At 55.0% G+C, this 21,294-nt stretch overlaps 1 protein-coding gene across 14 annotated transcripts in view; it reads right to left on the bottom strand.

Moving 5' to 3' along the window:
• TCF3 (transcription factor 3) overlaps positions 1-21,294 on the bottom strand; it is a 75,561-nt gene that overhangs the window by 17,388 nt on the left and 36,879 nt on the right. For 10 of the 14 annotated variants that reach the window (XM_065658803.1, XM_065658804.1, XM_065658795.1 and 7 more), the window contains 9 exons: positions 18,500-18,573; positions 17,670-17,766; positions 12,691-12,758; positions 9,025-9,154; positions 7,825-7,874; positions 2,118-2,220; positions 1,694-1,833; positions 1,410-1,536; positions 465-523 (listed from right to left, as the gene is read on the bottom strand). In XM_065658803.1, the coding sequence (XP_065514875.1) occupies positions 465-523; positions 1,410-1,536; positions 1,694-1,833; positions 2,118-2,220; positions 7,825-7,874; positions 9,025-9,154; positions 12,691-12,758; positions 17,670-17,766; positions 18,500-18,573 (848 nt within the window). The remainder of the gene's footprint in view (positions 1-464; positions 524-1,409; positions 1,537-1,693; positions 1,834-2,117; positions 2,221-7,824; positions 7,875-9,024; positions 9,155-12,690; positions 12,759-17,669; positions 17,767-18,499; positions 18,574-21,294) is intronic. The other 4 variants (XM_065658796.1, XM_065658809.1, XM_065658807.1 and 1 more) reach the window with 2 other exon arrangements.

Genomic DNA, 21,294 nt, shown 5'->3' with positions numbered 1-21,294 from the left:
ATCACTGCAGGGTACAGAAACAAAGGTCCCTGCACTGAAAAGGACAGAGGCAACCCCAAGCTCTGAGAGCCCAGTGGGACCAGTGCCCTCCAGTTTGAACCAGCACATGCAGGCCCAGCGCTACTGGGACATGCAAGTCCTGGTAGGAGGGTCATGGAGGATCCGGCCAGACCAGCACCAGGCTGGATGGCCGCAGAGCTGTCTCACAGGCAGGGCCACCATAACGTCCTGTGCCTCAGTTTCCCCATCTGCCAAAAAGGGGAATTGCAAAGCACCAGCCCTCAGGATGGCAGCACATTGAGGAGGGAAAATCCTCCCTGAGAGGCTGACAGGTTTGGCATGCATCCACCCAAACCTTTCAATGTCTCCATGTTGCCTGCTGCCTACAGGCTCCCTCTTACAGAGGGAAGGTGCAGTGCTGCAACAAAGCAGGGATGGGGCCAAGGGGCTGCAGAAGCTCTTACTGAAGCTAGTGCCTTCCCGAGCGCGTCTCCTGAGCTCCCGGCTGTGGTTCCTCTGTTACCTGCCGAGAGAGGACACAAACATCACTGCCAGCACAAGCACATGCACAAGACCTTCTCTGGGGTCACCTGCACTGAGTCTTACTGCTTTGCTTGGAAATGAAAGGGATTCCCAGCTCAGAGCAGCCCAGGTGAGGGCAGAAGCCTCCCCCCCAGCCCCCAGCAGCATTCCTTGGGCCGCAGGAACATCTTTGTAAGATGCTGTTGAAGGTGCATGAAGGTGTTGATGGTGTCATGCCCCCAACAGCGATGTTTCTGCTGCAGCATGGCCCATTCTTCACGGGGCATCTTAAATCCCTACAATCCCAAACTCACTTTCCCTCCTCTAAACAAGAGGGTTTCTACAAATCAAGGTCAGGATCTTCATTTCCTAGGGAACAGGAATTCATTCCAGTAACAGGTTTTGTAACAGGTTCGGCAGGGTTAGAGATGAAAGCACTCGGGGGTTTAACACGGTATCCAAACACAACACAAACGCTCCCAGTCTGGATGCAGATGAACAGCTTCACACGTTCCCCTGCCTCTCCACAACGCAGGTGCAAATCCCACCGCTCACTTCAGCCCCGGCACCTCCAGGAGACAATGTCCCAGACCCTGGTCTCCTCCCAGATCCATCAAGCCAGGTGGAAACCCCCAACCCTATCTCCCTGCTACCGCCTGCCCAGGTATCCAGCAGCAGTAACCTCACTGTGCTTCCTCCTCAAGCAGTAACCCCATGCAGGGTTAAAAAGGGCATGAAATAAGTGCGTGCATCCATCAGACACAGCTATTGCGGCCTCAGACGTTTGCAAAAGACTTTAGATCTTCCCCTTAAGCCTCTGCATGGCAGTGGAGAAGGGGGGGGTCATGCTGAGGACCATGCCACGGCCCAGGGCCATTCGTACGTACCCATCATGCTGTCCGTGCCGCTGATGGGAGGCGTGTGACTGGAGACACCGTACGGCGTGGAGGCAGAGGAGAAGCCAGACACGGAGGGGAGCCCGCCGTTAACCTCTCCTGAATGAAGCTGGTAGTTCTGGCAGAGACGGGGGAGAAGGGTCAGAGCCTCAAAAGGCATCAGCATCCAGGCCAGGACCCTGGTCCTCCCTGTGGGCAGCCACCCCGAGCTGCCAGCTCCAGGACAAGGGGACCCATTGTCACTGGCTGCTGGGGGCAGCGGGGGGACCCGTTACCATGCGCTCGTGCTGGTGTAAACTGTTGAAGCCGCTGGCTGGTGGGAGTGGGGAGGAGGAGCTGCCCAGCATGGCACCGTAACTCGACTGGCTCATGGCACCCGGAGAACTCCACAGGTCTGCTGAGTTATGGAGCCCGTCTGGAAGGAAAAGCAGAGCTGAGCAGGGCAGAGATGCTGCAGGTGTTCCATAGACCATGCAGAGGGAGGGCAGCCTAGGCTGAGGGGCTGCTTCTGTCCCCATCGCGTCTGAGCATCGCCTCCTGAGCAGATCGGAGTCACTTCAAGGCTCCTCTGTGTCTCATGCACTCCTGCCCCAAACTCCCTCTATCTCACATGCTTTGCAGTTCTTCCCGTCACCCGTAATGGGCCTGGCAGCCCCTGCTCTCTCCAGCTTGCAGACACTGGGGTTGTTAATAACTCACCTGCCATATAAAAGGCTCCGGGATACACAGTGCTGGGAGGTTTCGAGGGAGTATATCCAGCTGGATCCCTGCTGTAGTCATCACCTGAGTTGGATGGATACACCTGCAGAGCAGCAAAGAGGTTGAAGAGAAGCGTTTGGCCACTCCATGGCCCCATCCTCCCTATGGGGACAGAGTCAGTCCTGCTCAGCCCCTTCACAGAAATCAGCCTCTGACTTGAGGGGAAACTGAGGCCTGAGTGGTCCTTGAAAGGCCTTTTTGTTTCCACTGAATCCCAGCCTGGTCTGGGTTGGAAAGGACCTTAAAGCTCCTCCAGCTCCAGCCCCTGCCACGGGCAGGGACCCCTTCCACTGGAGCAGCTTGCTCCAAGCCCCTGTGTCCAACCTGGCCTTGAGCACTGCCAGGGATGGGGCAGCCACAGCTTCTCTGGGCCAATTTTCCTTCTAAATCCACCACCCTCGAAAGCTCTTCCTGAAAATCACCTTGTGCCAGTGCAAAAAGCAGAAATCCAGCACGCAAAGAAACCGAAACGCCCTCAAAATGACACAAGCACTTCAGGTTACACCTTATTTTCATCCCCATTGATTCATTCTGAAACCACTAATAGTGGGTTTTGGGGGTTTTTTCCTTAAATACCCACGAAAGCATTGCTCTGCCTGGAAGACACAGCTCTCTGCAAAGGAAACCTGCCCTCGGTTTCTCTTTCCCCACACCCAGCCAGATCCCTCCGAGCTGATATCCTCACCCAGCAACAAGGGGCAGAACTGTCCTCTATTTCTGTAACTGCCCAGAACACCAAGAGTTCCTTCTTGGTGGTGGTGCAATAGAAAACAAGCTCTGAAAAGCAGCAGCAATTGCACTTTAATACATCACTTCATTCTCCCCTGGCAGCTCAGGTTCCTGCTTCTTAGAGCAGCTTCCCTAGAAGCTGGGGGTGTACAGAGAGCCCCAGGGGCAATCCCTGCCCCTCACACCAAGCATCTTTTGGCAGCGGGTGGCTGCATCCATGGTGCCCATGGAGCTGAAGGCAACTTGTGGGCATCAGAGCTACAGGGAAATGTGTGAAATACAGAAAAGAAAGCAATTTCTGCCTGAGCAGCAGCTCAGGGAGGGGATCCTGCCCCTCTGCTGTGCTCTGGGGAGAGCCCCCCTGCAGCCCTGATCCAGAGCAGCAGCACAAGAGGGACGTGGAGCTGTTGGAGCGAGGGCAGAGGAGGCCATGGAGATGCTGCGAGGGCTGGAGCAGCTCTGCTCTGGAGCCAGGCTGAGAGAGCTGGGCTGGGGCAGCCTGGAGAAGAGAAGGCTCCTGAAGGGGAGACCTGAGAGCAGCTCCAGTGCCTAAAGGGGCTGCAGGGAACCCGGAGAGGGGCTTGGGACAAGGGCCTGTAGGGACAGGCCAAGGGGAATGGCTTGAACCTGCCCGAGGGGAGGCTGAGCTGAGCTCTTAGGCAGAAGCTCTTCCCTGGGAGGGTGCTGAGGCGCTGGCACAGGGTGCCCAGAGAAGCTGTGGCTGCCCCATCCCTGGCAGTGCTCAAGGCCAGGTTGGACACAGGGGCTTGGAGCAAGCTGCTCCAGTGGAAGGGGTCCCTGCCCGTGGCAGGGGTTGGAGCTGGAGCAGCTTTAAGGTCCCTTCCAACCCAACCCAGGCTGGGGTTCTATGAAATAAAGAGAGGGGGAAGGGAAAATCCTGACGGACGCTGGCAGCTGCCTCCGTCCCTTGCTCAAAGAAGAAAATCCACATCCCTTGGCCCTTGTGCACCAGTGCAGGGCAGCGCTCGGGTGAGGTGGGCGCACGGAGCCGCACGTGGGCACCACGTGTGGCCGGGGAGAGCAGGGGAATGGAGGAGGCCGCAAAGAAGACTCCAGTAAATTGCCTTTTCCTATCATTTGATTAAATGGCGGGAGCTGGGACCGGGAATCGACTGGAGCACGTCTAATAGCCCCGCGCCATCTGCCAGTGCCTGGCTCCCGGCCAGCGCGCAAGGCAGCTGTGCTGGAGCAGGGGGGGCCACATCCATTTCATCCATCCAGAGCGAAAATGAGGAGAATAAAACAGCAGGGATGAGCGAAACGGGGCTGCAAACGGCTCGGGAGCTCGCTTTGCTGCGTTATCTTCATTACCCCTGCGCCTTCCCCCATCTCCAGTTGGATGCGGGAGGAAGGGGCAGGTTTCACCCCAGAAGCAGCCTCTGGCCTCTCCAAATCCTTCATGTCCCCGCTCAGTGCAGAAGAGGGTGCAAAAAGCCACCTTAGCTCTTCCCGACACCAAGCGAGGAGCATCCCCAGCCCCACGTGCGTGCGTTGGGAGCAGCCAAGCCGGCGGCCGCCGGCCAAACGCTGCAGGAAGCGGTAAATCACCAGCGCCAGGTCCCTGCTCCCCACCGCGCGCCCCAGCTCTGGCAGCAGCCTCAGGGACCTCCAGGTGAGGTCATTTCCTCCACTCGGAGCTGCCAGCACGGCGAGAGAGCGGCTGGAGCAGCCCCAGCTCCGGGATGGATCCGCAGGGCTCTGCGGCATCCTCCCCCCACCCCTTCCCTGGTTTTCTTGCTTAAATGGATGAAGCGGGCTGGGACCTGAAGCAGACCGGAGCTGAACAGAGCGGGAGGCAGGCTGGGGGCTCACAGCTCGCTGGGGGAACCAAATCCTGCAGGAATCGACTTGCACAAAATCCCTCTCTCGGCTTCCTCCAGCCACGGCGGGGGCTCGGCGGCCTCCATCCAGCCCTGGGTCCTGTGCCTGGACACGCGAGGCTGCGGGAAGCGTGGGCTCAAGCACTCCCCTTTCCGGCTCCCCATGGCAGGGAGGCTCAAAGGAAGGGGCTCCGTGCCCAGGGGCAGCCCCGGCATGAGCTGCCCAGCCCAGCAGCTATTGCACACGAGCTCACCCCAAAGGGCCAGGCACAGACTCTGCCCTCCCTACCTGGCAGCACCTTCACCTCCCCAGCACGAACAAAGGCTGGGGGAGACTGGATCGAGAGCAGCCCTGAGGAGAAGGGGTTGAGGGTGAGGAGAAGCTCCCCATGACCAGGCTTCAGGGAGCGCTTGAGCCCAGAACCCCACCTTATGCTGGGCTGCACCCCCAGAGCGTGAGCAGCAGCTCAGGGAGGGGATCCTGCCCCTCTGCTGCATGAAGGGGAGACCTTAGAGCAGCTCCAGTGCCTAAAGGGGCTGCAGGAAACCTGGAGAGGGGCTTGGGACAAGGGCCTGTAGGGACAGGCCAAGGGGAATGGCTTGAACCTGCCCGAGGGGAGACTGAGCTGAGCTCTTAGGCAGAAGCTCTTCCCTGTGAGGGTGCTGAGGCGCTGGCACAGGGTGCCCAGAGAAGCTGTGGCTGCCCCATCCCTGGCAGTGCTCAAGGCCAGGTTGGACACAGGGGCTTGGAGCAAGCTGCTCCAGTGGAAGGGGTCCCTGCCCGTGGCAGGGGTTGGAGCTGGAGGAGCTTTAAGGTCCCTTCCAACCCAAACCAGGCTGGGGTTTTATCATCCCTCTTTACCCATCTCACACCGTTAGTGCCTCTTGGTGACTCTGGCACAATCAGCCCCCTTTCAGCCACTCTCAACTATTCCAGCCGCTGACCTCGGTGAGGTTTTCCAAGCAGCCAGGGAATTACACATTAAAGCACTTTATTTTAATAAGATGCTGATTAACCTATTTATTTTGCATGGGGTCCAGTGATAACACGAGGCAGGCTCCTACACAGGCAAGTGGGACAAGAAAGAGCCTTTGATCTGCTGCCTTTGAGGCCAGCAGCTCGGATCCACACTTCCCTAGCTGCATCCGTGAGGATTTCTCTCCCCAGGTGTGGAAGTTCAAACACAAACCAAGAAGCAAACAGAGGGCAGAGGGAAGAAGCAGCCCTGTGGTCAAGGGGCGGCTGAGGTGACAGCCAGTGCTTCCTGAGCTGGAAAAGCCAGTGTGGAAGTGGTGGCCCCGACACGGAATGGGCTGAGTTTTGGCAGAGTGGTTCTTGCTGTTAGAACTGGGGCCCTTGAGGGCACAGCCAGGACAAGGGGCAGCACTCCCCATGGCCTTTGAAACCTGAGGCCAAACAAGAGCCATTTGTTGGGAGGGATGTTTTCCCCACATGTCAACTGGGGTTTGAAAGCTCCACATTTCACAGTGAAACTCGACACAGTGATGATAGGGACTCTGCTTCAAGCAGGTTTCCCCTGTTCAAACACAGACTCTTGAAGCAGCTCAGCACTGCTGACTGGAGCTCCCTTCTGCATGATGTGGGTCTGCATGAACCCATCACCATCCTCCAGTTTGCAAGCCCAATCTGGCACGTGCGCGGTGCCTTCCTCTCCCTCCATCCTCCCAACATCAGCATCTCAGGGTCACACAGAGTCATGGAATGGGTTGGGTTGGAAGGGACCTTAAAGCTCATCCAGTTCCAACCCCTGCCACGGGCAGGGACCCCTTCCACTGGAGCAGCTTGCTCCAAGCCCCTGTGTCCAACCTGGCCTTGAGCACTGCCAGGGATGGGGCAGCCACAGCTTCTCTGGGCACCCTGTGCCAGCGCCTCAGCACCCTCACAGGGAAGAGCTTCTGTCTAAGAGCTCAGCTCAGTCTCCCCTGGGGCAGGTTCAAGCCATTCCCCTTGGCCTGTCCCTACAGGCCCTTGTCCCAAGCCCCTCTCCAGGTTCCCTGCAGCCCCTTTAGGCACTGGAGCTGCTCTCAGGTCTCCCCTTCAGGACCCTTCTCCAGGCTGCCCCAGCCCAGCTCTCTCAGCCTGGCTCCACTGTCTGCCTCCAGTGACCATTTCCTAAGGCAGAGCCTGCTGTAGAGGGTGCAGCCCAGGCTTTGCACTACCAGCAAATGAACACCACAGCACGAGACATCCCCCACGCTGGATGGACACACACGGCTATTCCCTGGGGAACGGGCACATCAGATCAGCACTGGCAGCGGGTGGTGTGGCACACTTGGGAGAGGGCAGGTCTCCAGCACAGCCCCAGCCTGGGCTCCACTCGCCTGCGGGACAGAGCCTGCCCGTCCCCCTGCAAGCACGCAAACGCTCCGGTGAGGAATGCAGCCAGACACAGGCCTGCAGGAACCCTCCAGCCCGCTCCAATTAGCTTTCCTGGAGATCCCATTACTTCTAGCCACAAAGACATTGTTCAGTTTATTCCCCTGTAACAGCCGCAGGAGCATGGCTAACATATTCCTACAGGCTGCTCGGCTTTCCTATAAAACAGCCCAGGCAGCGCACACACCTGGAGCAGCCCCAGCTCCCTGCCCGCCTTCCGACTGCTTTGGTTTCCCTTCTGGAGTGAAATCTGAGCACACCAAGGATTACATTTTACTCCACGACCTAACGTCAAAAAGACAAGAGCCAGCAAGGGCAGGAGGTGCTTTGGGGAGTCTGGGCTCCAGATGGGGAGATGCCACCAGTGGCTGCTCCGCACGGGAAGCATTGAAGCTCCTTCACTCCTATTAATGTCCCGGTATTGCAGTCCCACAGCGTTTCCCCATTTCTCCATCACAGGAAGCTGTAGCTGGGAAAACCCTGCCCCACTGCACTTAAATCCAAGCCCTCCATGTTGAGGATGGCTGGACCTGCAGCCCTCATGGAATCATAGAATAGTTAGGGTTGGAAAGGACTTTAAGATCATCTAGTTCCAACCCCCCTGCCATGGCAGACAGCAGGGACACCCAGGGGATGGAGGAACAGAGATTCCTGCAGGGAAAACACTCCTGCCACTTACCGAGGAGGGGAGTCCAGGAGGCACCTTCCGAACCTTTTTGGGCTGTCCATCTGGTGTAGAGAAAAGAAGAGAGGATCTCATTTCTGCAGGGGGTTAGTGGGAGGGAAAATAACAACAAGCTACAGCTAAAAGTATGCAAGGATGGAAGGTGCAGCTACAGGCAGAGCTCCAATCCCAAATGCCCCATAGCCAAGGAAGCATCACCAGTGAAACTGTCTGAGGATGAACCTCTCCTCCTCATCTACTGTGCACCCTTTGAAGGTGGGTTTCACCCCCACAACATGTGCTCAGGGCAGCCCGTCCCAAAAGAGGTGCTCACTGTGGGTTTCTTATAGCTTATAACTCAGGAAAGCCCCAGCTGAGGAGGTGCAGGGTACCACCAAGCCAAGCCAGGCGCTTGACCGGGTTGTAGCTCAGGAGGAGAAACTCCTCACACAGAATGACCCGATGCAAAAGAACAAGTTTCCAAGCTGACACCATAAACCAGCAGCGTTTTGAAGTGGCGATATCAAAGTGGTTGCCTTTTTCTGAACAGCACTGGAAAAAAAACCCAGATGTAACAGCAGTCGCTTCTGGTTTCGTTTGGTGGGGAAAGCCCAAAATAGCAGCAAGAAAGTGACTCTGGAGGGGGAACTGTGACAAGAAATACAAGTTCTGGAGAACGGGGGCTTGTCTTCACTTGAAAGCTGAACTCAACACCTGACCTTAGCCTGTGTTCAAAGCAAAGAGGCTTATGGGCAAAAAGAGGCTTGTGGGCAACTCCTGCTCTGGAACAGGGAGGCAGGCAGGTAGGCAGGGAGAGGTCCTGGAGCAGACACTGCCCATGTCCGCGGGCGCAGTGCCTGGACCTCCCATCTCTCCTTAATGGCTTTTTCCTGGCAGTCTGGTTCCTTGCAAGCAGGACAGGGCTCCAAGGAGGGCCACTGGCCATGAAACCAACCTTGAAGGCGGCCCAAGGTTTTCCATGAACAACTGCTCATGTGCAGGGTGGCTCAGGGGCAGTTTTAAAAGAACCTCCAGCCACTTGCTGCTTTCACCTCCTCTGCCGTTATCCAGAAAAGAGGAAATTCCACACGATGCTGAGCCCAAACCCCCTTTAAAAACACGGCATCTATATTCATATTCATGTATGAATTCATCAGACCATGCTGCGGCACGAACCACAGCAGCAGCATCCGAGGGCAACACGAAGCAACTTACCTATGCTGCTGTCAGCACCTCTCCTGCGAGGATTGTTGGGGTAAGAAAAATACTGAGAGCCCCCTTTCACCCCGGTGGGGGAGAGCGTGCTGGGGCTGGCGATTCCCATCTCGCTGGGCAGGAAACCGGTCTGCAAACGGGAGACAGAAAAAGCCCTGCCATGTAATCAGGCTGGAAAAGCACAGCGCTCACTGGGGGAGACCAGAGCTCCCTTGAGCCACCTTCCAACAGCTGAGGGGGGAAAAACCAGACGAGCCAAGGGGCCAGATGAAAAACCAAATCCATGAATATGGGGGTGGCAGTGGGGGGTACATGTGCAATAAGAAAGGGTTTTCAAGCTGTGTTTTCTCACTGGACCCTAGGAAGGAACCTCTCTACAACCCAAGGATGCAAGCCAACAGGCACCATAGTGTGGAGCAGATCGGTCCCACGCTCACCTTGCTGCCCAAGAGAGCAGGACAAGGCTCTGCCTTTGACTGATGGTCCCAGCCTGCTGAAGGTATAGAGGAGGTGACCATCAGGCTGGGGGGCTCATTACACAGTGCTCCTTGGCTGGCCCATGGCCTCACTGAGGACAAAACTCTACCAAGGTTTTACAGCAAAGGATTACACTGGGCTGCAGCCCCAGAGTGTGGGGCAGGGGAGTTGGAACTGGATGAGCTTTAAGGTCCCTTCCAACCCAACCCATTCCGTGATTCTATAATTACAGCTTTTGGTGTGTTTTGGCCCCTGTGGGGACACAACTGATGGTCACAGCATGTCCACCCATCTTCAAAGGATACGGATGACCAAATGGCCCCATGCTGTCTGTCACCCCCACAACTCATCAGAGACCTGGCCAGGGCTGAGGATCAATGCAGTGCTCACCCACCAGCAAACTCTAAACCGGTTGCAAGAGACAGGCGCAGTTACATGGCAGCACCCATCAGCTGAGCCTGTCCTGGTCCCCCCTGGCCATAAACCCCAGCCCAGGGTGCTGGCACCGATGCTTTCTCCCCCATCCCCAGCATCTCGCAGCCAGATCCATCATGAATGATGCAAGGGAGCTGCAATGCCTCTGCTGCAGGTGGTTTTCTCTTGCCTTTTATCAGGGAAAAGTCAAACCCCTCTTTCTGAAAAGAGGAAACTCCTCCCTCGTGTTTATCCCAGCTGACCTTGGGCTCCCAGTGTGGAGCCAGAGCCCAGGGTGATCGCTGGCTCCTGAGGCAGAGCAAGTACGGCTTTCTTATGGGAGCAGCGTGACGGCATTGCCCCTTTCACCTTGGGAGAAAGTAAAATGCATTTACATGGAATCAGAGCGCTGGCAAAGGGCCTTTCAGTATCAAAAGCTCAGCTCTGACCCATCTTCCGAGGGCAACCCGCTGAAATAAAGGATTTCAGGCTTTGGGGAAACTGGAAAGAAAACCCCACTGCTTTCAACTCCCCCATCTCCTCCGGCAAGGGGCTGGGAAGGGAAAGAGGAGCTCGTGTGTTCACAGCTGGTGAAATTCCTGCAATCTGTTCCACCGGTCATATTACCTTTGCGCTGAAACCGCTCCGCGCAACGGAGCAGCACAGCCAAGAAAAGCAAGAGACACAGCACCCTAGAGGAGATCCCAGAGGAATGCCGGCTCCTGCAGCAGGTATCTCCAGAGAGGCATGGAGATAGTGAGGCCATCTCCTGGAAAAAGGGATTTTCTTCCCGTTGCCTCTCCCTGGGGATGCCTCCAGAGATGGTTATGGGTTAAACAAGCGGGGAGCTGCAGCTCTGCCCTGGAGGAAGGAATTTTGGGGAGCACCAGGGACAAGTTTCCAGCTCTTGTCAGACAGAAAAAAGGAATAGGTCAACCCCCCCATCTCTCTCCCCCCCCATCTCTCTCCCCCCCCGACTGGAGACAGAAGCAACAACTGTTCTGGGGGCCCAAGCAAGCGCGCAGACGGCCCCGCTCGCCTCCCAGCACCCCACACAAGAGGGGTTTTGTCTCCCCTCCGCATCAAACGGGCTCCATCTCCCACTCTGCCACCCGATCCAGACCCATGCGCCCACCCCAGGGCCTCTCCCAGGCTGCAGCAACATTTGCCCACCCCGTTTCTGTTACCTTCCATCTCCCCCTCCTCCCTAAAGCCCAGCAAAACCGTAACATTCAAAAGCAAGGCTTGGCATCCATCCCATTCTTGGTTTAGCAGCTTCAGTGGTAAATGAAAGCCACTCTGGCCCAGCCAGCACAGCTGCTCCAGCAAAGGAAACATCCTCAGTTCAGAGAAGAGGAAATCATGATGAATTTGGGTGAAATTAAAACATGTAATATGTGTGTGTGTACATGTATCAAGTAAAAAGCTGTCCGGCCAAGAGCTGCTCCCCTGAATAAAATGGTGGGACTGTTGCCCTGGGGCAGCTGCAGCAGCACATCAAAGCAGAGGTGCTCACTCCTTCCCAAAGAAACTATTTCTGGATGCTGGAAGCAGCAAACTGGATTTATCTCAGGGCCGGTCAATTGCCTTCCCGGGCTCTGACTTATGCCTGGAGTATTCCTGACAGGAAGCAAGTTTTGACCCACAACACAGCCCTGGTTATTCTGTTGGGGTTCACATGGGGTGACCCAACAGGGCAAGGTTGTTGCTGCTAAAGGCTGCGTCCCTTTCTGTTGTTGAGACGAGCATCTGCTGCAAGCCCTGCACTGACAGAATGATCATAAAACTGAAAGACTGCCTGTAATCCATCCCTTTATCCATCCATTATGCTCTGTTCCTGGCAGTGTTCAAGGCCAGGTTGGACACAGGGGCTTGGAGCAAGCTGCTCCAGTGGAAGGGGTCCCTGCCCATGGCAGGGGGTTGGAACTGGAGGAGCTTTGAGGTCACTTGCAACCCAAACCAGGCTGGGATTCTATGATTCTATCCACACCAAGATGATGTTCCAACAGCACGGAAACCGTGTCACAGACTCTTTCCCTCCCTGTAACTGGTGAATGTGGGGACATGGAGATGCTGGCTGGGATACAGGGAGATGCTGGCTGGGGAGGAAGAGGTGCACACCAAGTGTGATACTTGGAGGCAAAGTGAGAGACCCAAGGCAGGCAGCTGGAAGGAGAAGGTGCCTCCTGGAATGCTCTTCTACCCTGGCACAAGGAGAAGTGTTGTTTGGATCTGACTCGCTGACAGTCCTCTGAGGTCAGTGTTTCTGGGTCCTATCTGATGAAATACTCATCAGCTAGAAACAGGACTAACAGTAACGAAATAAGTGAGCTTGAAGAGGTTCTGAAAAGAACTGAGAAGCTGCTGCAACTCCATTTTCTAACCTCTGACAACTCCTCTGAGCCAGCAACGCACGCCTGAACAAACCACTGACACCCAAGAGACCTTTCTGAGCACAGGACCTCGTGCAGAGAAGCGAGATGCAAACCCTCCGGTTGCTTTTTATCCCCAGCTTGGCTGGATGAGGTATCAGGAAGTTCTTCCCTGTGAGGGTGCTGAGGCGCTGGCACAGGGTGCCCAGAGAAGCTGTGGCTGCCCCATCCCTGGCAGTGCTCAAGGCCAGGTTGGACACAGGGGCTTGGAGCAAGCTGCTCCAGTGGAAGGGGTCCCTGCGCGTGGCAGGGGTTGGAGCTGGAGGAGCTTTGAGGTCCCTTCCAACCCAAACCATTCCATGATTCTATGATAAATGAAGCAAAAAATACATTTTATCCTTACCTGGTTTAGTCCTGGCATCCCTGTGTCTCTTCCAAACGTGGAGTACGAGGTTCTTTCACTGCTCTTCCCTACAGTGGAGAAAAGACAAGGTTTTGTGTAAGGGGAGATTTTGCAGACACCCCCCCTCAGCATATGAATCCTGCCCTTGGAATCCTTCCTCTGCCCGTCTGCAGAGGTTCCTGCCTCCAGGAATAGCGTATTGCTAAACCAGGAGCACCTTTCCAGTTCACGGGCAGCAGAGCTCGGCTGCTCCATAAACAGCAAAACCCCCAACTGCAGCACTGCAGAGAAGTGCTTGTGGCCATGGAAACTGGCAGTGTCTGACCAGAGCCACCGAATCCCTCCAGACACGCTCCAAAAAGCCAGCCGAATTTGGCAGAGCCAGTGACAGAGCAAAGCAAAAGCCAGATGGGAGTGACCAGGCTCCACGGGCGCTTCCCATACAATAGGAAATCTAATTCCAGCAGTGCGTGGTGCTGATCTCCTGCTCCGTACAGCACAGGGATCACGTTCTTCCCCTTCCAACTTTCCAAACCCCATCCAGATCTAAAGAGCAGGCACTCAATAGAAAAGCATTTCCTTCCTTTCCAAGCCCCCTCCATCAGGTCCCACTGGGCAGGCTCCTCCTGGACCATGGGGCTCCACGGGCAGAGCATCCCAGGATGCTGCGCAGGAGCGGACCCACGTGCCACAGTGCTTGCACGTGAACTTCTGCACCCATCAAACGTGCTCACCAGCACCCTGCCCACACACTGCTAAAACGGGTGTCTTCAAGGGGGAAAAAATACAGCCAGAAACCCAACGCACATGGTGAAGTGTTTCCAGTCTGAAACGGCCTTGCAGTCATCGCCCCAGAGCGTGCTGTAGCCCCTGGCAAGCAGCACCCATGGATGTCAGGGTGGCCTGGCACCCCAGGGAAGGACCCCAGCACAGGGAGAAAGGGACTAGAACAGTTCTATGTTGTGTCTGGGAAGCACAACAGTGTGCTTTGGGGTTCCCCCACCCCCCGCGAAGCAAAACCAGACACTTCTCCAGTGGGGAACCAGCATTTTTATATTTAAAATCAATAAATAAATTAAACCCAGACTGAAAATCTATGAGGATTTTTTATTCCCTCCCCCCCCCCGCTGTTAGTTACAGTCTATTAATGGTGCCACCATGGGAAGAGAGAGATGGGAGATGACGATCGAGAAGGATTTGCACCCAGGCCAGGATGGTCGCACTCCATCAGCAACCCAATGCCAGCGTGGGGGCCGCTGCCTGTGATGTGGCTGGGAGATGTTGGGCTCTGCCACCCCCTCCCTGGAAAGAGGCGGTCGCATCCTGCCTCTGGTCTGGCTCAGTAAGCAAAATTGGGAGCGGGGAGGATTCTGCCAGTCTGATTAAGCTAAAGCCATCACTGAAGCCTACCAAGATGCAGGTTAATGCACTGGGGTGACGTTTGGGCTGGCAGGCAGCTCCATGCACCATTAAAGGGTTTTGGGGAGCAGATGAAGAGGGGAGGAGGAGCAAATTTCGCCAGAGCAGTCCCTGCTGAAGCACAGGGCAGAGGGATGGGAAATGAGAGGAGGCTGCTTGGTTTTCCAGCCTTAGTATGGGGGCTTTAAACTCAACCCTAAATTTCAGTGGCTTCCCCCACTATAACCCCAAACCTGAGACACCCCCCTCACACCCCCCCCCATGGTGCTGGTTCATTTTGGAGGCTTAAACATTAAGTAAAGGTCAAAATGTCAGAGGCTGGATCTCCCAAATGACCTCATTTCTAAAAGAGCTTAGCAGCAGCTCTGCCTGCAGCCGGCAGCGGGCCACCAATCACACAGCAGGTTGTGGCATGGGGCGGATGGTGATTACTCCTCAAGCAGAGGAAAAGCAGGGCAATGCCATGCTGGTTTATCCGGTCAGCAACAGCCAGGCCTCCTGTCTGAGAACACCCTGACCCTTCAATGTGTGGTTTGAGCAGTGAAGCGCTGAGGCAAACACCTCTGCTGGCACCAGTTATGCCGGTGACCACAGGAAGATGAAGAGCTACAACCCAGCGCCAACACTGCACCAGAATGCTCCAAACCCTACTACCTTCATGGATCATGGAATGGGTTGGGCTGGAAGAGACCTTTTAAAGCTCATCCAGTTCCAACCCCCTGCCAGCTCCTTCTCCTGCTCTGCTGCTTTCAAACCCTGCTCAATGAGCACTTTTCCAGCCTCTCTCCTCTTCCTGCAGGATCTGGAGATCTCAGATGAAGCCTCCTCCAGGCCCACCTTCATCCAGGACTCTGGAAAAGAACCCCCCCCACCGTTTGTGCTCTCTCCTCCCAAAGGCAGATTTGCTTCTGGGCTCGCAGACAAGGTGGTGGAATCAAACCTCCTCTTCCCTGAGGTCTCTGCCAGCTCCGGCAGTGATGAGGTTTGGTCTTGGTGCCCAGGACCATGGCAGCATTTCACCAGGACACTTGGGGTTTTGTCTTTTTGCTCCCCAAGATGGGTACAAACAGCCAAGAAAAGATGATTCATCACTTCCTATGGGATTTGCCAGCTCCTGCTGGGAGGACACAAGTGCTTGGCCATGGCACCGTGCCCTGTGCTCCCCCAGGGAGGTCACACCATTGCCCCCCATTACCCCATCCCCAAACAGAGCTCTGGTACAGCCCCAGCACACATCACCCCAGCCATGGCAGAGCCACCCACCATGCCCCGGGAATTCCATGAGAGGGGAAAAGGGGAGGAAAAGCACATCTCCAGATTGAAAGAAGAAGTTTAAAAACCAGGAGCAGCGACCAACCCCAGTCCATGGGCAGATTAAAACCATTGTCCAGGAAGAACCCCATCCACAACATCTCACAATGCACACACGATTAGAAACACTCCTCTGAAAAGAAGCTAATTACAAGAAATAATTACTAGAAAGAAATCTCTTCTGGCTTATCGGTTTCCTGGTGTTCAAGCAATTCCCCCCGCCCTTGCTGAAGTTGAATGGTAAAAGAGAGGCAGATTTTGAAGAGTGATGATTGAAAGCAAACACAACATCAGAGAATCTCCCCTCTGGCAGGTTAAAGCCATTCCCCTTGTCCTGTCCCTACAGATCCTTGTCAGAAAATTCCTCCTCACCCTCTGGGATGAGCTGGTTCGTCACAGCGCTGGGCAGTCAAGGCTGGGATGCTCAGACCTCACCAGGAGGAACAGAATGGGCTTCAAGGTCCCTCTCAACCCAAATCATTCCATGATTCTGATACGATTCAATGACAGCTTCACACACCTTCTGTTCACTGAGTACCACTGGACACGTCCATTCTGACCTGCTCCTTCCATGCCCTCACATGCTACAATTCACTGCTTCTGCTTTAATTCACCCCATTCAAGTTAATGAACAAAAGCAACTTCGAAACGGGAGGAGGCCTGAGCCCCTCCTGGCTGCTCCCTCCCTCCTCCCCAGCTCCTGTTTGGGCAGTGGAGCTCCCAGCGCTGCACCCAACCGCTGCGCACTGGCATGGATGATGTAGTCCCAGCGGGCACTCGAGGCAGTGGGAATCATGCACTGGAGCAGCCGAGGCCTGGCTCCATGTGCTGGGGACTGCCTGGGCTCACAGCCTTGCTGGGGAGTGCCGCAGCACTTGCCAAAGACTGGGAGCCCTGTCTTTGAGAGGAAGCCAAACACGTCTTCCCTGCACACATCAAAGGGGGAAACCTCTGTGCTCCTCCCCAGGCAGCTCCTTCTCGGCTGCAAACTCTTCAGGCTGCCTTGGCCTCAGGTGTGGGACAGGTTGGGATGGGTCCCCCCTACGCACATCCCCAAGAAACCACGCAGAAGTGCATCAAGGCTGCCCTGTCTTATTAAGAAACATCTCTTCTGCTTTGCTCACATCCTCCTGGGGCAGAAAATGAGGAATAACCAACCTTGGACAACGAGGATGCTGCTGGGAAACGCTCTTCTACACTGGAGCAGGAACCCCAAGGGGCAATTAAACATCATCCTCTCCAACAGCAAGAGGGGAGCAGAGCTGTGAGTGAGCCCCTTGCTCCAGACCTGCCCCAGGAGCACACACACAGGGCTACTCACTCCCCACCACAACCCCACTCTTCTCTTCTCCCTTCTGAGCAGCTTCACAGAAGGAACCACCAATTGTGGTGGGGATTTTGTGTGTCAAACACAAGTCCCCCTTAAAACCCCAACCTTCGAACCACCAGCAAACAGCATGAGCTGCAGGGCCCTGGCCCAGCACCGCTCCTTCTACACTCACCGGAGGGTTTTAACCACCACGGTGCGGGCAAAGGTGGGGAGGACTAACCCCAATTCCTGACCTATTGTCATTAGAACTCTCTAAGCCTTTCAGGATGGATATTTTCTGCTCTCAATCTCCCCTCCTACGCCTGAGCTCCAAGAGGTAACTGGGTAAACTGCCGCATGCATCCGGTCACACACAATCACCATCACTTGGTGGTCCCTGCAAGCTCCCCACACTGCCCACTTGCAGCAGGGGACAGAGAAGCCAGATGGGGCTGCCAGAACCTTGCAGGACACAAGGAGAGACCCTACAGAACCCACTCTAGCTCTCTGTTACCTGCACTGCTGTGGGGCTGTAAGGCTGGAAAGCAAAGCAACCATGAGCCTCTTGCAATATCTTACTGATGAGCACATCTTTTCTCCCTCTCTCTCCCAGTGCTTCTTCACCAGCTCCCAAGAGCAAACTCAGCCCATCCCATGCCAGCACAGCAGGCATCAATCTCCACTATTGCCCCTGGGTGCTACTGTAAAGCAAGGAAAAATAATCACATGCATAAAATATGGTGGCTGTAATGCACATCAGGCACTGATGAGACCTTCAGGCACAGCAGCTCCTTTAACCACAGCTTTGAAAACACCTTCTGGAGCAGGTCCAACATAGGCAACAGCAACCCTGGCCAGTGCAAACACTCCCACTGCCCCATGCCATTCCGTGTTGGATTTCCCCTGCTTTGACCACGCTGAGCAGCTGAGATGCACTTACCCACGAGTCCAGCTCCCAGGAATGGTGATGAAGATATGCTGCTGTGAGGTGGCAGGTCCCTGTGCTCGCCATAGTGGGGGCCTTCACCATAGCTCTGCTGAAGCAACACAGGAGAGTTACTGCCAGGCACGAGGGGATGCAGAGGCAAATGCCAAACCCCAAAGCTGTCACAGCTCAGTCTTCCCCATAGCAGGAAGGGTCAAAGTCAAAGGCAGAGAAACAGTCTTATCCTCATGGCAAGGCAGAGCGGGGTAGTGCAGCCATATGGCCATGGCACTGGGAGAGGATGCAGCATCAGAGCCATACAGGTGGACTGCCCCATGCTGACAGCTCTCAGGCAGCTTCTGCCTTGGCCAAGCTCAGCACCCCCCAGGTAAAAGCCAGGCAGCCCCTGGCCAAGCCAGGGGGGCAAAGTGGCGAAGAGAAGGCCTATAAAAACGAGAAATGACACCAGAGCCCCTGCTCCAGCACTGACCTAAGGGAAGGGAAATGTGCCATTGCAAAAACACATCACACAAACCCATTAAAACACGAGCATCTGTCAAAATAACACCATTTCAATTCAGTGGATGTTTCTTCTCTCTTCCCCTCCTCAGTTACATGCTGTTGCAGCCTCCCCTGTGAAACCCTTCTTGAGTTCTCCATCCCCACTGAGGACACCAATTGCTTCCCTGGGCTCCCAAAGCTTTGCCCATGGTGAGATCCAAATGTCCAAAATGGGGCAGGAAAAGCTGTCCCAGGGTCAGACCCAACGTAAACGTGCACTGAGAAGCCCTGGTAAAGCCCCTGTTTATTTTGGTTGGAGCTCTGTGTTTGTACTTCATCCTTACCCTTCCTTGGTCAAATGTGGAGCTGTTTTGATCTCCCGTTCCCCAGGAACCTGATCCCGGTCTTTCATCCAAACCTACCGAAAAACAGGAAGAACAAAGGTTACTCTTGCTTTATCAGCAAAGCCTCAAAGGTGTTCTCACAAAATTAACTCTTCCTTCTACAAACAAACCAATATTTTCATGCATAAACCACTTCCACTTGGTGTGACAGATCCTTCCCTCTCCCTCCTCACCTTCCCACTCTGGCTGGCAGTTTATTCCACAAACTTCAAAGCAAATCCCAGCCCAGCCTGGAAATGCTTCAAAACACAGGACAGTGGGAAGAGGAGAACCAAGTATTTTAACTCACTTTATTGCAGAGAGCACCCATGACCCTCTTCTCCCTTGAGACCAACAGTGAAGAGGACAATGAGTTCAAAACTCATTGCACCCATCCCAATGCTCCAGTGGGACCTGATTTTTGCCCTTGGTGCTGCCAGGTCATGGACCAACCTCTGTTCTTCATTGCACCCAAGCAGATTAAAAAGCACCCAGAGCTGAAAGCCTCAAATGGAAATTGCTGGAGGTACAACGTTGCCTGTGGCTCAGCCATACTCCTTCAAGGGCATTTGTTATTTAAGCCCCTTTGGTCCCCCAGAGGGAGGTGCATTGTCAGCATGGGGCGCATCAGAGCATGGCTGCTGCCCATCTCAGTTTTAGCCCTCCCAAGCATATCCTGGGCAAAGGGGACCCAACCCAGAATGGCAAGAGACCAAAGAGGAGGGTTTTGCAATGCGCTTGCACGCAGACTGTGTAGGAAATAATCTCCTTTCATCATCTGCCAGGTCCACCCAGGCTGCGCCTCTCGGGCTGCGAGCGCACGAGGCACCCAGGGGACATGGGGAACACCCACCAGGACGAGGAACAAGCCAGTGAGTGGCAGCAGCAGAGCTCTGGCAGCTCAAGCTGGGACCACTAACTGCATGGAAGGCACCTTGCCTGCAGACAAGCCCTGACAACTCGGCAGCAGGATTTCAGACAGTGCTGGTCCGTCCCTGCTGCCCTGGGTGGGCGACCAGGGGTCAGTGAGTGGAAGCTGGCATCTCCCTGTTCACATAAATGGGGGTAAAGCCAGGGATTTAAGAGGGAGCCGGGAAGGGCATGGGCAACATTGCACCTTGTGGCTGGGCTTTGCAGATGCTACACAGATACTGAGAGCTCAGCCAAGGACAAATCCCACATCTGCAGAAGGCTGAGCAGCATGGATGGCATCAGCCAGAGCCACATCCCTGCTTCATCCCACCGAATCCCAACCCTGCTGGAGGGGGATGCAGTCACATCTGCCATAGGGTGGCACAAGAAACCTTTTGCAGAGGCTCCAGGCAGCAACCAGCGTCCCCCAGTACTCCCTGGGGACCCCTTGGCACCGGCTCTTCCAGCACAGCAAAGCACCAATAGCCGAGGTGCCCACAGGGCATAGAGGAGATCCTTCCTCCTTTAGGAGCAGAGACCTGCTGGCAGCAGTGGTGACAGCGGAGGGACGGGAGGGTGGCAGGACAGGAGCAAGGACATGGAGGGAGCAGGGCTGCAGGGCACACACCAATTCCATTTTAGCAAAGCTGATTATTATGGCAAACACGCCATGGATTTGTCTCCTTCACTCCCCTCACTGTTCATTTAACCAGAAACTTCTTTCAAATTACATCCTTCTATTTCGGTGCCTTTGTGTTAATCATTTCCCCAGAGAATTGGTGTTTAATTGCTGTCTAATTTACATAATTATGCATATTAATCTCCACACCTAATGAATATTCATAATTCTCATTTAGATTTTGTTTTCTAATCAAAAATTTCCAATGTGATTACTGTGCAGAGCAGGGATAAGCCTCTAATAATACCTTGGATACTAGGGAGAATTACTGCCAATTCTCCCACCTCCTACTTCCTAGAATAAACTTTTGCTTTGCTAATGTGTTTTTCTACAGCAATTCATCTGCATATCCTGCAAACACCAATGGAGAGCAGGAGGCAGAAACACTCCTGCTCTTCACTTTGCTTTCATGGGGATTTTTAAAGCTCCCAATGGTCAGGAGTTGCAGCCTCAGACGTCCTTGGCAAACCTGCCCCTCTGCACTGGAAGGACGAGGGCCATGGCACCGACCAGGCTTGGCTGTCACCAGTGTCCCCACAGTGCTTCAGGAGCCCCAGAGCTGGGGTGGAAGCCAAGGCGTGGGGGTCTCGATCCCTGTGCCCACCCCTGTGCCATGAGGATGGGCATTCCCAGGTCGTGGATTGCCTCCTGCAGAACCTGCTCCTGTCTCTAACCCACCCCATGGTAAAGGAGCATCCCCAGGTCGGGATGTGCTCAGAGAGGATGCCAAGTGGGGCAGGATGCGGGTGGGCTCCGCAGGGAGTTTGGGTGCAAAATTCCTGGATGGAAAAAGAAATCACCGCCCAGGACTCCCCGAGGAAGGAAGGAAGATGAACTGGTGGGTGGTACAGGAGACAAAAGCCGAGACCAAGACGCTCACATGTGTTCTATGCATGGAGAAACACTCAGCACAAACTGCTCCCAATGAGCAGCCCACGGCTCAGCCGCCTCCGAATGAGCCTGTGCCAGGGCAGGGCTGTGCTGCAGTCCGATTCCTGCTGGACAAAAAGGCCTCACACCTTCGCCAAGCTGCAGCCACCGATATGGAAGGTGCCGGCAAACCCATCCCATTTTCAGCCTGCAGTTGTTTGAAGAATCCAGGGATTTCTGGGATGAAACCAGTTAAAAAACAGACTGCCTGCTTTTGACTTCTGGCAGCTGCCCT

Source organism: Lathamus discolor, chromosome 21, assembly GCF_037157495.1.
Source record: "Lathamus discolor isolate bLatDis1 chromosome 21, bLatDis1.hap1, whole genome shotgun sequence".
Classification (NCBI taxonomy): Eukaryota; Metazoa; Chordata; class Aves; order Psittaciformes; family Psittacidae; genus Lathamus; species Lathamus discolor.
This window is presented reverse-complemented; position numbering and strand designations above follow the sequence as displayed.